Source organism: Narcine bancroftii, chromosome 11, assembly GCF_036971445.1.
Source record: "Narcine bancroftii isolate sNarBan1 chromosome 11, sNarBan1.hap1, whole genome shotgun sequence".
NCBI classification, from domain to species: domain Eukaryota; kingdom Metazoa; phylum Chordata; class Chondrichthyes; order Torpediniformes; family Narcinidae; genus Narcine; species Narcine bancroftii.
The window spans coordinates 24,569,873-24,587,673 of record NC_091479.1 but is presented as its reverse complement, the minus strand read 5'-3'; the positions used below and the strand labels follow the sequence as shown (position 1 = coordinate 24,587,673).

Genomic DNA, 17,801 nt, shown 5'->3' with positions numbered 1-17,801 from the left:
TTCCAAGTAAAGCAACACTTCACTTGTGAATCTGCAAGAGTCGTCTACTGCATCTGGCCTTCTCGACATCAGAGAGACTGGACGCAGACTGGGAGATCGCTTTGCTGAGCACCTTCGCTTGGTCCACATCAATGACAGGGATCTCCCAGTGACCACCTGTTGCAATTCTACGCCCCACTCCTGCGCTGACATGCCTGTCAATGGCCTCATGTACTGCCTGCAAGTTGGAGGAGCAGCACCTAATTTTCCATCTGGGCAGCTCCAACCGGATGGCATTAATATCGACGTCTCCGGTTTCTGCCGGACCACTCCCTGTTCTCTCCCCCCTTCCCCCTCCCTCTGTCTCCTTTCCTCCAGCTCTTTGCCCTTTTCCCCCCTCCCCCTGTTTGCTGAAGTGCCCTCCCTCCCTTATCCAACTATGACCTCCTGCCTGTGGGACCGTGCTCCTCCCCACCCCCATTTGGTTCAGGCACCTGCCTACATTTTGCTCATCCTTCGATGAAGGGCTCAGGCCCAAAATGCTAGTTACGTTCCTTTATCTTTACTATATGAAGTGCACTGTTTGACTGGCTGAGTTTCTGAGCATGGTGTTTTTAGAAGGGAGGAAAGGCTGGGAGGGGCTAGGAGATGATAGAGGATGGTGGGAGAGGTGGAGAGACAGGAGGTGGGAGAGACCACTGGGGAGAGGGGAAGGTCAGAGAGAAAAATTGCGAATAGGAGCAGATGCAGTGAAACCAGAGAGAGATGGAGGCGACTTGAAATGAGATAAATCAAGGTTCCTGCCGTTACGATTACCCAAGCTTCTCATTATTTCCTGCAAGGTCAGTATAGTGGTTATTGCATCACCAATACAGCACTGGTGAACTGGGTTCGAACCTGGTGCTGTCTGGAAGGAGTTTATATGTTCTCCCCATGACTTGCATGGGTTTACACAAGCCTGTTGTCAACATACTTCACCGCCCAACTACAGGACAAAACGAGCCAAAATCACCAAGCCCAAGGAGACAGGGTGTCCCACTGGACTGGGGACAGGCGGAAAGGAATTGTGTGCACCTCTGCAGAATGCGCCAAACACTCCTCACTGTTCGAGTGGGTACATTCAAACTTAGATACACTATCTCAGTGACGACCAATTTGGGTTCCCATGGGAAACACTCCGGAATGATTCAAATGGATTTGAAATATTCCTTTGGAAAACAAAAACTATACCAGCAATTTGAGATGAGGATGGCCTTGGAGCTTTGGACAAATCTCTTCATTACTAGGAGTTCCACACTTAACAGCTGTAGTCCAGTTTAGTTTCATTTGATACACGATGAAACAGCGTTCTCCAGTCCTCGGTGCAAAACATGAAGACACAACCAGACACAACACACATACAGACAATACATATGCAGGACCAAGCACTTCATCAATACAAATAAATATTGTTTCGTGAGTAAAACAGTCCAATGTCACCACCTCGGAGACAGGTTGCCCTAATTACTCTGCACTTCTGCAGCAGGAAGGGACAATGGCGAACGGACCTTGATCATAGTGGATTTCTTAGCCACTGGCCTTGCCTTCACCTACCTCTGCTCCGATCTGCGCAGGGATGCTGACAAACTCTGGGTTTGAGGCAAACGCCGTCAGATTTTCCACAGCCTCGATTAAAGGAGAAGTGGCCAACCTGCATTTCTCCCGATTTTCTTCTGAGAAGTCGCCGTCGAGAGCCTGGAGAGGAGATGGAAACACAATGAGGGGTGGGAAAGAGCACTGCTCACTCACAGCCTAACAGCCTCGCGTCATCAGTACACTGCAGGTATGAGTCAATGAGCTACTGCGCCAGCCTCTGCCAGATGCCTTGGAATTTCAGAAGTGAGCTCCCCACCAGCTCAGGACATTCCACCTCACATCCTCTGGCAGGACAATTGTGATCTCCTTGCACCCTATAGCACACAGAGCTTCCCGTTCCAGGAAATACGTCACGGCGTTTTATTGCAGGGAAGCAGACCCTTCAGCCCAACTGGTCCAGATGGCAAACTACCTACAGATATACACCAACTCCCACACCTTGACTACATCAGGTGGCATGGTTAGCAGAGCGGTTAGTGCAACGATCTGGGAACAACCTTTCTACGTCTACTCTGTCCATGCCTTTCAACATTCAAAATGTTTCAATGAGATTCCCCCCACCCCAGGTTCCAAAGAGCACAGGCCAAGAGATGTCAAATGCTCCTGGTATGAAAACCCTTTTCATTCCCAGAATCATCCTTGTGAACCTCCCTGAACCCTCTCCGTCAGCACATCCTTTCTTAATTGAGCCCCAAACTCCTCACAATACTCCACGCGGGGTCTCAGCAGTTCTTTATAAAGCCTCAACGTTACATTCCCGCTCTTAGATTCTATTCCTCAAGAAACGAACGCCAGCGTTCACCACTGACTCAACCTGCAAGTTGACCTTCAGGCCATCTGTACGAGGACACCCAGGTCCCTTTTTGCCTCTGGGTATTTTCAATTGTTTCCCCATTTAGAAAATACTCTTCCTGTTTTATTTTTTTCTACCAAAGTGCATGACTGTCCACTTTCCAACATTGTATTTCATTTCCCATTTCTCTGCCTCTTTTCCTAATCTGTCTAAGTCCTTCTGCAGCCTCCCTGCTCCTCCACCTACCCTTGTATCATCTGCAAGCTTGGCCACAAGGCTATTCATCCCATAATCTAATATACCACACTAAGAGAAGAGGCCCAACCCTAACCCCTGTGGAACACCACTAGCAACTGGCAGCCAATCAGAATGTGATCCCTGTATTCCAACTCTCTGCTTCCTGCCAGTCTACCCACACTAGCAGGTTTCCTGTTATATCTCGGGCTCTTATCTTGTTAAGTAACCTCATGAGCAGCACCTTTTCAAAAGCTAAACCACATCTCCTTTATTTAGCCTGCTTATCACTTTCTCAAGGACCCCTGCCTCGTTTGGTCCGGAGAGAAACCCACCAGCCTGTTCAGGCCCCTCTGTGTAAGTCAGGCCCACCACAGGTGTGACCTCTGGCTCTAGCCCACTGCACTGGTGAGCAGGTCACATATTCATCTATAGTGCATCTGACTGGAATCAAAACACACCTCCTTCCATTGTAAGGGGGTTCTCACCTCAACAGAAATGTAAATTAGTGCTCTGTGTTTATGTGAACAAACCTGGAAAATACATGTCACTTTATTTCATGGAATTGAAGCATATTTTAGAACTCAGAAGACTGCTGCATCGTTCCGGCCCTTCGGCCCTTGATGTTGGAGCTGACCTACCAAAAATAGCCTAAACCAGTGGTTCTCAACCTTTTTTAACCACTCACATGTCACCTTAAATAATCCCTTACTAACCACAGAACACCTATGGCATCCTAAATCAGAATGTGATCCCTGTATTCCAACTCTCTGCTTCCTGCCAATCAGTCAGTGCTCTACCCACGCTAGCAGGTTTCCTGTTATATCGCATCTGAGTGGAATGACCTTCCGGAAGAGGTGCTCGCAGCTAAGTCAGTTTTGTCATTTCAGGAAAAGTTATATGTATATGGATTGGAGGGTTATGGGCAAAGTGGAGGTGGATGGGACGAGAAGAGATCACTTAGATCGGTAGGGATTAGAGGGGCCGAGATGGCCTGTTTCCGTACTCTTAATTGTTATCTGGCTATTCTGGTCAACCTTTTCTGCCCTCTTTCCAGCTGGGTGATTATGCACATACTCCGAGTGTGGCCTCACCACCAGTTTGTGCAGGTTGCACCCGACATCCCAACTCTTGTCCTTAATGCCTTGACCAATAAAGGCCAGCGTGACAAGCACCTTCTTCACCTCCCCTGCCTACCTGAATCACCACTGTCAAGGGTCTCTCTGTTCCACTGACCAGCCCACCATGCATTCTATACTCTGCCATAATTTGAATGAAGGAAGAGAGGTGACTTAAGAGAGATCCACAGGATTCTGAGAGGCATGGATAAGGTGAACAGTCAGCACCTATTTCACAGGGGAGGAGTAGCAAACACCAGGGGACGTGCAAAGGGAGGGAGGTTGAGGGGAGACATCAGGGCTAAGAGAGTTGTGGTGGCCTGGAATGCCTTTCCAGGGATGGTGGTGGAAGCTGAAACATTAGGGGCTTTAAGAGATTCTTAGACAGACACATGGATGGGAGAAAATTAGAGAGTTACAGGGCTGAGGTCAGTGGTTCTCAACCGTTTTTCCCTACTCCCATACAACCTTAAGTAATCCATTAGGATGCCATAGGTGTTCTGTGGTTAGTAAGGGATTATTTAAGGTCCTCTACCGGCATCACCTACGGACTCCTAGAACGCTTCCACCAGCGTTGTCTCCGCTCCATCCTCAACATCCATTGGAGCGCTTTCATCCCTAACGTCGAAGTACTCGAGATGGCAGAGGTCGACAGCATCGAGTCCACGCTGCTGAAGATCCAGCTGCGCTGGGTGGGTCACGTCTCCAGAATGGAGGACCATCGCCTTCCCAAGATCGTGTTATATGGCGAGCTCTCCACTGGCCACTGTGACAGAGGTGCACCAAAGAAAAGGTACAAGGACTGCCTAAAGAAATCTCTTGGTGCCTGCCCCATTGACCACCGCCAGTGGGCTGATATCGCCTCAAACCGTGCATCTTGGCGCCTCACAGTTTGGCGGGCAGCAACCTCCTTTGAAGAAGACCGCAGAGCCCACCTCACTGACAAAAGGCAAAGGAGGAAAAACCCAACACCCAACCCCAACCAACCAATTTTCCCCTGCAGCCGCTGCAACCATGTCTGCCTGTCCCGCATCGGACTTGTCAGCCACAAACGAGCCTGCAGCTGACGTGGACTTTTACCCCCTCCATAAATCTTCGTCCGCGAAGCCAAGCCAAAGATTTAAGGTGACATGTGAGTGGTAAAAAAGGTTGAGAACCACTGATTTAGGCTATTTTTGGTAGGTCAGCTCCAACATCAATGGCCGAAGGGCCAGAACGATGCAGCAGTGTTCTGAGTTCTAAAATATGCTTCAATTCCATGAAATAAAGTGACATGTATTTTCCAGATTTGTTCACAGGGCACTAATTTACATTCCTGTTGAGGTGAGAACCCCCTTACAATGGAAGGAGGTGTGTTTTGATTCCAGCCAGATGCAGTATGGATGAAAATGTGACCTGCTCACCAGTGCAGTGGGCTGGAGCCAGAGATCACACCTGTGGGCAAGCGCACCAGCCACTCCGACTGTTTTACCTTAATCGTCTTCACCAGATTGGCAGTACTGTTGGCAACCTCCTTGGCGGACTGAACAAAATGTCTCTTGGCCACAGGGTTGGCTGTTTTCGAGGAGGCTATTCGACACGCATTACACAAGGCAGAGGTGTGCTTGGCAACAATGGTGGCTGCAGACAGCACCTGCGTGGCAAGAGTTAGACGTTAACACAGCCTCAAACACAGTGGATGAGAAAGCCAACCACGGCTGGAAATTTGGAGAAGGCCATACCTGCGATGGGCTGCTTGCTGGATCCACCAGATTTTGGCATGCCATCTGAATTGCCTGATTGGCTCTGGCAAATTGGATGGGATCGACCAGTCCCTGGTGCCCTGCCTGGCTGTTGGGATCAGATATACCGACCAGGTAGCTGGCCTGCAGAAACAGAAGGACACAGTTTCAACACCAGGGATCTGTTGGCCTCCCATCGGTTGGTGCCAGCGACCCAGGCTCAAATTTGGCGCTGTCTGTAAGGAATATGTACGTTCTTCCTGGGCCTCTTTGGGTTTCCTCCCACCCTTCAAAAATGCACTGGGGTTGTTGGTTAATTTGGGTGTAATTGGGCGGCATGAGTTTAAACGGCTGGGATCGGCTTCTAGAGTGCTGTAAATAAAAATATTTAAAAATTAAAAAGCACATTATGCTCTACCTCTAGGGTAAGCTGACCTTCCAGCTTCATCACCTGTGATTCCAATTTCTCTGAGATCGACGAGCTGGGTCCCACGGTCGAAATGACACCTCAAGCCCTTTCAGCCAAAGTTCATGTAAACCTTTCTCATTTCTCGGAGGAAGCTGAACTTAACGATCCAGGAATGTACGTGTGGGGAGATGGTTCAGGTTTTCTTTCTACTCGGAGCACAGAAGGTGGAGGGAAGGATGAAGCCCCTGCAGTGAATGTGGCGTCATTGCTGGAAAGGTGGCTTCCTTGTCACCCCATTAGTCAGTTGTTGCACTGTGCGTGTAATGACGCAGGGTTACCTGAGCAGAATCATGGCTTGCTTTGGTTTATTCATCACTGGAATCTGGATATCACTTGCTAAGCCAGTATTTGTTGCCCATCAGGGATGAAAGAGGAGGCAGTGTTGGTGAGCTGCCTTCAGAAGCTTGTTACAGTCCATCTGGCGAAGGTACTGACTGCTGGGTATGGACCAGTTCAGACCAGCAGATTATCTCCACGCTAACAGGGTGCATGACCTGGAGGCTGACCTTTGTCAGGGGCAGGTCAAGCCTCATGAGTCTAATTGGGTTTTTCGAAGAGGCGACAAAATAAACTGAGGAAGGAAGGGTGGTGGATGTGGTGTTTATGGATTTTAGTAATGCATTTGACAAGGTCCCCCATGGGAGGCTCATCCAGGAGTAATGAGGCATGAGATGCACAGAAACTTGGCCACTTGGATTTGGAATTGGCTTGCCTATAGAAAGCAGAGGGTAGTAGTAGATGGAACATTCTGATTGGAATAAGTGGTGCAGGGATCTGTTCTTGGAACCCTGACATCCATGATTTTTATAAATGCCCTGGATGTCAAAGTGGAAGGATGGTTGGCAAATGATGCTACGATTGGAGGGTTTTGTGTATATTGTGGAAGGCTATTGTAGAATACAACAGGATATTGACAGGATGCAGAGCTTGGTGGAGAATTGGCAGATGGAGTTCAATCCAGAAAACTTTGAAAGATCAAATTTGAAGGTGGAGTACATGTGGATTCAAATCCACAAATTCCTCAAGATTTCCATACAACTCAATAGGGGGGGGGGGGGGCGGGTGCGGGTTTAAGAAGATGCATGATGTGCTGCGCAATTGCTCAATAAAAAGTGCAAGGCGCTCCTTCCATCCGATAGTGTACAGGTCACCCTTGGGCAAGGTGTAGTACCTGTTTTGCCTCCCAGTCAGAGTCACGTGAAGCCATGGATTGATTGCAGATGGTGGATGGTTTTGGAAGCAGATTCTACAAATTAGAATTTGTTTGTAAAATTAAAAATGCTGGACAGATGAATCTGTTCATCAATGGCCAGGGTTACCCGTCTAGTATGGACACTGCAACTCAGGAAACCCTTTCAGTATTTTTCCCCTGTTAAATCGTGAAGTCAACATCGACTACAGTCTCAGCTGAAAGATGGAGCCTTCGCCGAAGGAGAACAGGGGAGGCAACAACTACAATTCGGAGGGCCAGAGATCGTGACGGTTGGAGAGAAATGATCGCTCCTGCCGAACGGAATGATAATAATAACGGATGCGCTGACCCTCATTAATCAGGAGATTGAGTTCAAGGCCTGCGATGTAATGTTGCAGCTCTACAAAACTCTGGTAAGGCCATTCTTTGGAAGGACGTGAAAGTTTTGGAGAAGATTTACCAGGATTCTGTCTGGATTGGAGAACATGTTTTATGAAGGATGCACAAGCTGGGTCTTTTCTCTTTGGAGCAATGAAAGATGAGAGGCAACAATACAGGTGTATAGATCATGAGGGGCTTAGAGAGGGTGAAGAGCCAGAACGTTTATCCTGGGCAAACAATAGTAAATACCAGAGGACGTCTGTTTGAGGTGAGTGGAGGAAAGTTTCAGGCGATGTTGGAGGTAAGTTCTCTCTCTCTCGTTTTCCTTGCTGTTTTCGCAGGACAGAGGTGCAGGCCAATCTGCTCCTTGTCCTTCCTCTCTCCATGGCTGTATGGGAGAGAGAGAGAGATAGTGTGTGTGTGTGTGTGTGTGTGTTCACCTGAGCCGCTGCTTCTGTCAGACCACACAAGGCCTTAGAAGCTACCCCGACAGAGTCTCCGAACGCTGGAAGATCACCCGTCTTGGCCTTTTGTGAGATCCCTGCCATGGCTTCACCGAGGACCTGAGCAGTGGTGAGTGGGCAGAGAGGAGAAGGCGTGAGTGCTGGCTCAGAATTCGGATTGTTCACTTTGTTTAGACTGAACTAACGGAGACAAAAAAACCTACCTTGGAATTCTCCATCACACTTTCAATGCAGTCGAAGTAGGAGAGGTCACTGACTGGGTCGTTGGGGTTGTCCAGCATGCCCTTTACCGTCTGCAAACATTTCAGACATGTCAAGGTTATTACCTTCCCTCACTAGAAGTAATCACCAGCCTGTACCCACACTTAGAGGCTTCACCATTTGGGTGGATTTATTTCAAGTTACTTTTCACAAGCACATTCATTAATTCCCCAGGGTAGAGCTCCAACAATTCACAGGAGCAAACAGTGGGAATTCAGGGTTGGGTCATGAAACTGAACAGCAAAGGAGCCCATTAGGTTCCCAGCACCCTGCACACCTCCGCTCCTCCCCTCAAAGCCTGGTCCACCTTTCCCTCTTTAATCCTAATCCCCTTAACTGGCAACTTCAGATGGGACCTGTGCCAGGACCTGTGAAATTTCTAATCCAGCTTCCTGCAACTCCTTGGTTCTAGTCCATCAGGTACAGTATCACCAGCGCATCCTCTTTTGTGATGCAAATCACAATTCATGCCCCCCCCTCCCCCACCCCGTCACATTGCTTCTCAGGCTTTCTCCACAGTGAACACACTGAGCCCATTTCCCTTGGCTCTACACATACACATTTAGGCTAAAGGGAATGAAACAGGCGCTGTAACTGTAGTAAAAACATACAGAAATACTGGAGGAACTAAGTCCGTCTTGTAGCGTCCGTCGGAGATGAAGATACGTCACCGACGTTTTCAGGCCTGAGCCCTTCAAGGCGTTGTTTGCTTATCCCTTGAAGAAGGGCTCAGGCCCAAAATGTCGGTAACGTATCTTCACCTCCGACAGGCGCTGCGAGACGGGCTGAGTTCCTCTAGTATCTCTATGTGTCTATGATCCTAAAGGAGCCTACTCTCCCCGAAGTCTCCTCCAGAAGGGACGCGAGTTCCCAGGGAAACCATGCACACATCAAGATCTGGATGACAATCCACATTGAGCCAGCGTCAGCCTGCTCCCCTCCCTCAGACCTTCGGGGCAAAGCTTGGACCTCAGTTTCCGGCTGCACCATTATTCTGCAACACAGCAGTGTGATGTGGACAGATGCTGCTGGTTGGGACACTAGCACTGAATATTATTAAAAGGGTGAAAAACTACAGCATGCTGTTGTGCAGAGGGACTTGCGAGTGCTTGTGCGTGAATCGCAAAAAGTTAGGTTGCAGGTACAGCAGGTTATTAAGAAGGCAAATGGAATGTTGGCCTTCATCGCTAGAGGAATTGAATTCAGGAGAAGGGAGGTCATGTTGCAACTGTATAAGGTACTGGTGAGACCGCACCTGGAGTACTGTGTCCAGTTCTGGTCTCCATATTTGAGGAAGGATACACTGGCTTTGGAGACGGTCCAGAGGAGGTTTACTAGGTTGATCCCTGGGATGAAGGGGTTGACTTATGATGAAAGACTAAATCGTCTAGGATTGTACTCGCTCGAGTTCAGAAGAATGAGAGGAGATCTTATAGAAACATATAGGATTATGGAGGGTATGGATAGGATAGATGTAGGAAGGTTTTTTGACCTGGCCGGGGAAACTAAAACGAGAGGACACACTCTCAAGATTCGGGGGAGTAGATTTAGGACAGAGATGAGGAAGAATAGTTTTTCCCAGAGAGTAGTGAATGTTTGGAATTCTCTAACCAGGGAAGTGGTTGAGGCTGCCTCATTAAACATATTTAAAATTCGATTAGATAAATTTTTGCATGATAGAGGAATTGGGGGATATGGCGAGAAGGCAGGTAGGTGGAGTGAGGTCATAAATTAGATCAGCCAAGATCGTATTGAATGGCGGAGCAGGCTCGATGGGCCATTTTTGGCCTCCTCCTGTTCCTACTTCCTACGTTCCTATGTAATTTAGTTCTCAATACGCAGCTTACAGGACTGTAATGCCTAACACAAATCTTTGATGAGCCGTATATCTCCACCCGAGTGACACAGAATCTCATTTTTTTGCCGGAATTAAGGGATCAAGCATATGAATCTGTAATTTTTGGGCCCAACAATGAAATCTGCCCCTGCTTTCTTCAACTGAAGATTTATTTCAGGAAGTACAACAAAGTGAACACTTCAACATCCATAAGTCAGTAACGGACTTATGCGAGCATTATTTACTTCCTGAGAATTGGTACCTCGAGCTCTCGAAGAGCGTTGTCGCACTCCTTCTGGCCAGGAGCCTGCTGAGTGCAAAGTGTGATCAACTGGTTGATGCTCTCTGTGACAGCCCTGCAAAACACAAGAGGTGCCCACTGTTACCACGGTGACATCGCCAGCGTCAGCCTGCTCCCCTCCCTCAGACCTTCGGGGCAAAGCTTGGACCTCAGACCCAAGGAATCCCAAAGGGGTTTCCGGCTGCACCATTATCCTGCAACACAGCAGTGTGATGTGGACAGATGCTGCTGGTTGGGACACTAGCACTGAGGAGCTCTCCCTACTCCACTCCCTGAACCTGTTCCTTCTGAGGCAGGCTCTTGAGGTCAAGGATGATTTTTAACTTTAAAATTTAATTTACAGCATGGTGAAAGCCGATTCTGGCCACTTAAACCTGAGCTGCCCAATTACACCCAAATTAACTTTCTAACCCTGTATATTTTCAAAGTGTGGGAGGAAACCAGAGCATCCAGGCACGTGGAGAACGTACAAACTCCTAACAGACAGTGGCAGGGTCGTTGGTTCTGTAACTGCGTCACGCTAACCGTCTGCCGTGGGAACGAGCTGGCAGTATGGCTCGTGGGGTGCAAGGACAGAAATGATGAATGGATCGAAGGCTCTGCGAGGACCACAAGAACCCATCTCGTGACGCTTAGCGGTGGACCATGCCAGCGGCACAAATCCCTGGGGAAAGTCTGTTTCTCCAGCCTCCAGCATGAAAATATAACGACCCAGTCAACAAAGCCAGAACACTGCTCAAGGAGGCAGCAGGTTCAGATAAGGAGAGTCGAGTTCTGCAAACCACCGCACTGGGAAACAACAGGAGCAGGAGGAGGGGATGCCATTGCATCAAACGACAGAGAACGGACTAGAAACACACACAGAACAATGCTGATAAAGATAGGCAACGTGTCATTGTAAAGCACCTACAAATGGAGCAGGATCCCCAAGGGTCCTGGGCGCTGAAGACTCAGGAGGCCAATGAATTGAACAGGATTATGCGCGGCTGCAGAAGTGCTGCAGCCAAATCCACGGACACTCAGTTTCTCAGGGGAACTCTCACTTGGTTCTGTTTTTCTGACTACAAGTGGTGCCGGGCAATGCTCTAATGACAAATCTTTGCCTGCCTTCTGGCAGATGAAAGGCAATAGAAACACAGAAGATAGGAGCAGGAGTAGGTAATTCGGCCCTTCGAGCCTGCTCCGCCATTCAACGAGATCACAGCTGATCTTAAAGTTCAGTACCCCGTCCCCGCCTTCTCTCCGTAATCTTTAATACCCTTATACTGAAGAAATAGATCTAATTCCCTCTTAAATATATTCAATGAACCTGCATCTACTGCCCTCTGTGGCAATGAATTCCACAGATTCACCACCCTCTGGGTAAATAAATTCCTCCTTATCTCGGTCCTAAATGGTTTGCCTATTATCCTCAAACCATGGCCCCGGGTTCTGGATTTTCCCATCCTTGGAAACATCCCATCTGCATCCATTCTGTCCAGTCCTGCCAGAATTTTATATGTCTCTATGAGATCCCCTCTCAATCTTCTAAACTCCAGCGAGTACAATCCCAATTTGCGCAATCTTTCCTCATAAGTCATTCCTGCCATTCCAGGTCTCAGCCTGGTGAATCGCCTCTGCACTCCCTCCATTGCAAGAACATCCTTCCTTAGATAAGGTGACCAAAACTGCACACAATACTCCAGGTGGGGTCTCACCAAGGCCCTGTACAGCTGCAGTAAGGTATCCTTGTTCCTATACTCAAACCCTCTTGATATGAAGGCCAACATATCATTTGCCTTTTTAACCACCTGCTGTACCTGCATGCTCGCCTTCAGAGACTGGTGTACAAGTACCTCTAGGTCTCACTGCACTTCCCCATCTCTTAATCTATTGCCATTCAAATAGTAATCTGCCCTCCGATTTGTATTACCAAAGTGGATAACCTCACATTTATCCACATTGTAGTGCATTTGCCATGGATCTGCCCAGTCCCTCAATTTATCCAAATCACACTGGAGCTTCCTGACCCCCTCTTCCGTGCACACAACCCCTCCTAGCTTAGTGTCATCTGCAAATTTGGAGATATTACATCCAATCCCCTCATCCAGATCATTAATGTAAATTGTGAACAGCTGGGGTCTCAGTACAGATCCCTGTGTCACCCCACTGGTCACCGCCTGCCACTCAGAAAACGAGCCATTTATCCCAACTCTCTGTCTTCTACCTGCCAGCCAGTTCTCAATCCACATCAATACTTTGCCCCCAATCCCATGAGCCTTGATTTTGGAAGCCAGTCATTTATGCGGGACCTTATCGAAGGCCTTTTGGAAGTCCAGGTACACCACATCCACTGGCTCTCCCCCATCTATTTTACCTGTCACCATCTCAAAGAATTCCAATAGATTTGTCAAGCACGATTTACCTTTAGTAAATCCATGTTGACTCCGTCCGATCCCTTCTCTGCTGGTCATATGCTCCGCTATTACATCCTTAATAATGGATTCCATCATTTTGCCCACTACTGATGTAAGGCTCACCGGCCTATAATTCCCCGCTTTTTCTCTACCTCCGTTTTTAAATAGTGGGGTAACATTAGCTATCCTCCAATCCATGGGTATGTTCACCCCGTGTCTGTGTGGGTTTCCTCTAGGTGCTCTGTTTCCTCCCACCCGTCAAAACATATGGAGGTCGTGGTTAATTGGGCGGCAAGGGCATGCGGACTAAATTTAAATTTAACATGAAATACAGGTACACAATCCTTTATCCAGATATCTAAAATCCGGAAAGCTTCAAAATCTGCCAAGTGGGGAGAGAGGCAGCAGCACGAGTCGAGAGGCTGGCAACGCGAGTCGGGCTGGCGAGGAGGCTGGGGGGGAAGACCGGTAGTGCAACTTGAGCGGGCAAGAGACCGGCAGCGTGAGTCAGGTGGCCGAGAGACCAGCAGAGCGAGTCAGGCAGGTGAGAGACTGGCAGCGTGAGTTGGGTGGCCGGGAGACTGGCAGCGCGTCGAGCGGCAGAGTGAGTCGAGAGGGTGAGACCGGCAGCGCAAGTCGGGCGGGTGAGGGACCGACAGCGTGAGTCAGGCCGGTGGGGGGGGGGGGGGGGGGGGCGGGGGGTGAATACATTAGCACAATTCAGGTTGGCTTAAATCTGGCTTTCCGAAATCTGGAAAACTCCAAAATGCGCAACACACTGTCCCTCAAGGGTTCTGGATAAAGGATTGTGTACCTGTAGTATCTGATCTGAGAGATGTTCACAGACAGCACCGTGATAGGGCCCCAGTCACCCACCTATTGAGAAACCAATGCACGCCGAACAGTTCAGTGGGATCTCTCACATTCACCTGAGCCCGTTGATGGGCCTTCCTTAGTGAGTCATGAACTCACTCACCCCTCTCCCCGGGTAGGAAGGAACTGAGCCAGGTCCCCCCAGCGACCCATGCACAAGTGAGCACAAAGGACACAAGCGGATCTTACCGAGCAGCAGCTGCCAGGAGATTCTTGGCGTTGGGCGCTGCAGGATCCACAGACAGTGACTTGGCAGCAAGCAGAAGTTTGCTGGAAGCCATGGAGATATTCTTTAGGTTACCAACGACCTGGATCCGACCCTCTTTTGTCTGCACAAAAGCAAGAAAAAAATGTCATGTCAAATCTCCTGCTCTGTTCCTCAGTTGGCTGCTTTAGACAACTTGTGGACCAACACTCGCCCAATGTAGGACAGTGAGGCAGTGTCACCCAGGGAGGCAGTGTCACACCAGGCTTTCTCCAGCAACAACCTGTGAACAACAGAATAAGAGGGAACAAGGTCATTCAGCCCATCTCCCCCTCTCTCTTGAATTAGAGCCATTTCTTCTTCCTTCAAATATTTTATTCAATCGACGTGAATGCGTTCACACTATGAGGGGGGTGAATTAGTTCTGTGCATCCAAGAGTGTTTTATGGGACAATGTTCCACCCAAGAACACAGAACATTACAGCACGGTACAGGCTATTCTGCCCACGATGTCGTACTGACCTATATAAACCTACTCAACAATCTAAACCTTTCCAACCCTACATCCATAACCCTCTATATTTCTTGCAATCATGTGCCTGTCGAAGAGTCTTTTAAATGTCCCTATTGTACCAGTCTCTGCTACCACTCCAGGCAATGCATTCTAGACATCCACCACTCTCTGTCTGGAGTTCTCCGCTAAACTTTCCTCCCTTCATCTTGTACAGATGCCCTCTGGTATTATATAGAAGAGACTGTTCTTTATCTTTCCCACAATATGCAACGGGCAGGTGGCAGACATGTCAGTGGGGAAACACGCTGGGAGCTGTGACCATAATTCTAGATTCTCAAAGATGTAACTGAAGGTTGGTCCCCAAGTGAAGGTCCTACATTGGGTCCCGTGCAGGTCCTACGTTGGGCGAACGTTGGTTCACAAGTGATGGTCCTAAGTTGGGTGAACACTGGTCTCCAAGTGAGGGTCCGACGTTGGGTGAACATTAGACCCCAAGCGAAGGTCCTATGTTAAGTGAACGTTGGTCCCTAAGTGGAGGTCGTACGTTGGGTGAAGGCTGGTCCCCAAGTGAAGGTCCACCTCACACACAGCATCTTTCAGCTGTGGAGAAGAGATACAGGAGGATCAGAGCCAGAACCACCAGGCTAAGGACCAGCTTCTTCCCACAGGCAGTGAGAACGCTGAACGACCAAAGGAACTGCTCACATTGACCATTTATTTATTTCACAATATCAGTTTATTTTTATGCACTTTATATAAATTGTTTTTAAATATGTGTGCTATGTCTATATATGTGTTTGCACCGAGGACCGTAGAACGTTGTTTCATTCAGTTGTACTTACACAATTGGATAATAAATTTGAACTTGGTGTGACAGAATAGAGGTGGTTTGGAAGGAATTGTTAGAGCAGCTTGCACACACATTTTAAAACAGAATATTTGCAGAACTTTTGCAGAATGCTTTTTGCAGGAGGCAAGAAAGCATCGACAGCAGGTTGCCTGGGAGAGCATGTGATCTTTGCAGGCAGAGGAAAACAGATATGGCTTTCAGAGAGGGAGGGAGTGAACCAGAGAGGAGAGACTCAGAAATCAGTTCCGAAGGGACAAGCTGGCAAACTTTGGAAGGTTGTCTGGTCAGAGCAGACTGGCAATCTGAAAGAAAGAGGATCATCTGGAGGAACCCTGAAGGGGGAAAGTTTCGTCAGCAAGACTGATTGAGAAGGAATCAGTTGCGGATGTCCTGGAAAAGGAATCTCTCTCTGAAAACCAGCAAAAACCCTCCTGAGTGGTAACCATTTGCTTGTTAAGCACCGAAGCCTGGTGAACTTTGTTAATGCTAACTTCTGTGCACAGTACAAGAATTGCCTGCAACCGTGAGATTGGACTGTGATCCAAAGAACTTTTCCAATCTTAAATATACATTACACAAACCCGCCCTTAGTATTAGAAGGGGGTTTAAGTAGTTAGGTAGATTAAGTAATAAGTTAAAGTTCAATTCTGTTTTCTTGTTCAAATATAATTAAAAACTATTTTTGTTTAAGTAACCCTGTGTTGTGGTGCATATCTATTCCTGCTGGTTTTTGGGGTCCTCTGGACTCCGTAACATTGGTATCTTGTAGTCTGGACAATGTCAGTATTAATGTGGTGGAAGTTTGAGATGTCATGGAACACAAATCCCCTCAGGCAGAAATGAGATCTATCCAAGAGTGCTCTGGGGAGCACGGGAGGAGATAGCTGGGGCCCTGACGGAGATTTTTGAATCATCGCTATCCACAGGTGAGGTCTTCAAGAAACTGCAGGATAACTAACTGAAGGTCATCAGAGATGAGGAAAATCATTATAGGCTGGTGGACCTTATATCAGTGGTAGGGAAATTCCTGGAAAAAGTATTGAAGGATAGGATTTATGTTCAGAGAAAAACATCGCCCCGTGATGGTGAAATCCTGCCTCACTAAATGGACTGAGCCTCTTGAGGCAGCAACAAAGGGATTGGTGAAGGCAGACTGACAATTACTGTCGGCCTGGATGACTGTAAGGCATTGACATGGTCCCAAAAGATTCGATGGTCCAGAAGGTTTAGGGACATGAGATCGACAGCAAGTTCGCTAACTAAATCCAAATCCAGCTCAGTGATAGGGGATAGAGGGTAGTGGTGGGGTCCGCAAATAGACCAGTAGCTATCCCATACATAGAACAGAGGTGTAGAGTTACAGAGAGAAAGATCAGTTGGGACGGAGCAAAGGCAGCGTTGTTTGACCATTTTGAGTTCATTCATAACTCTGATCATGGTTGGGGGCGGGGGGGTGTAGTTGAAATAAACTGTCCTTGAACCTGGTGGTGTGATCTCACACTTCCTCCCAACGGGAAGGGTTGAATGGGGGGATGGGGGGGGGGAGGAATCTGAAGAGAGAGTGGCCAGGATGGGAAAAACCTTTTAAAATGTTGGCTGCTTTCCCATGGCAGTGGGAATTATAGACGGAGTCGAAGGAGGGGAGGGGGTGTGATGAGGTATTGATGGAGGAGGGGGTGTGATGAGGTGTAGATGGAGTCGATGGAGGGGAGGGGGTGTGATGTGGTATTGATGGAGAGGAGGGGGTGATGAGGTGTAGATGTAGTCGATGGAGGGGGTCGTGATAAGATGTAGATGGAGTCGATGTGGGGGTGTGTGATGAGGTGTAGATGGAGTCGATGGAGGGGAGGGGGTGTGATGAGGTGTAGATGGAGGGGAGGGGGTGGGATGGGGTGTAGATGAAGTGGATGGAGGGGAGGGGTTGGGAGGTGTAGATGGAGGGGAGGGGGTGGGATGAGGTGTAGGTGGGATGGAAAGTTGCATGGAACATTGGGATTTAATTCAAGGTGATGCTGTTTGTGAAGTTAAATCAGGTAGGGGACTGAAGTGTGTTGATGAGGGAGCCATAATTCTGACAGAATGGTAAAGCACTTAGATCGGAGTGTGGCAACTCTCCCTCATAGGCAGGGCCATGGAAGTCATGTGGCAACTTTACAAAGCACTGGTTCAGTCATGTGTGGAGTCTTGGGTGCAGAAGGATGTGTCTCTAATGCAGAGAATCTGCAGGACGTTGCCTGGTCTTGGAGGCCTTTAGTTCTGAGGAGAGATGGGACCGGCTGGTCGTGTTCTCCCTGGAGAGAAGGAGGATGTGACCTGACAGAGGTCTGTAACGTGATGCATAGCTCAGACAGGGAGCCACATTCCTCATGGTGGGGGTGTTGAGAACAAGGGGACCAGAGGGAGGAGTTGTGAAGTAGGGTTTGTTTTTACACAGAGCGGTTGCTACCTGGAACCTCTGCTTGAGGAAGAGGTGGAATCACAGACACTGCTCATGACAGTTACACTGACATGGAAACAGGCAAGGCACGTAATGCCCCCATGGGATGTGGGATAGCATAGATGGGCAGACCGGTCAGCA

General features: G+C 48.5%; 1 protein-coding gene across 3 annotated transcripts in view; it reads right to left on the bottom strand.

Annotated features, from left to right (window-relative positions):
- LOC138745673 (talin-2) overlaps positions 1 to 17,801 on the bottom strand; it is a 337,585-nt gene that overhangs the window by 73,982 nt on the left and 245,802 nt on the right. For all 3 annotated transcript variants that reach the window (XM_069902933.1, XM_069902934.1, XM_069902935.1), the window contains 7 exons: positions 13,844 to 13,983; positions 10,347 to 10,440; positions 8,190 to 8,279; positions 7,963 to 8,085; positions 5,481 to 5,624; positions 5,231 to 5,392; positions 1,573 to 1,713 (listed from right to left, as the gene is read on the bottom strand). In XM_069902933.1, coding sequence (XP_069759034.1) covers positions 1,573 to 1,713; positions 5,231 to 5,392; positions 5,481 to 5,624; positions 7,963 to 8,085; positions 8,190 to 8,279; positions 10,347 to 10,440; positions 13,844 to 13,983 — 894 coding nt within the window. The remainder of the gene's footprint in view (positions 1 to 1,572; positions 1,714 to 5,230; positions 5,393 to 5,480; positions 5,625 to 7,962; positions 8,086 to 8,189; positions 8,280 to 10,346; positions 10,441 to 13,843; positions 13,984 to 17,801) is intronic.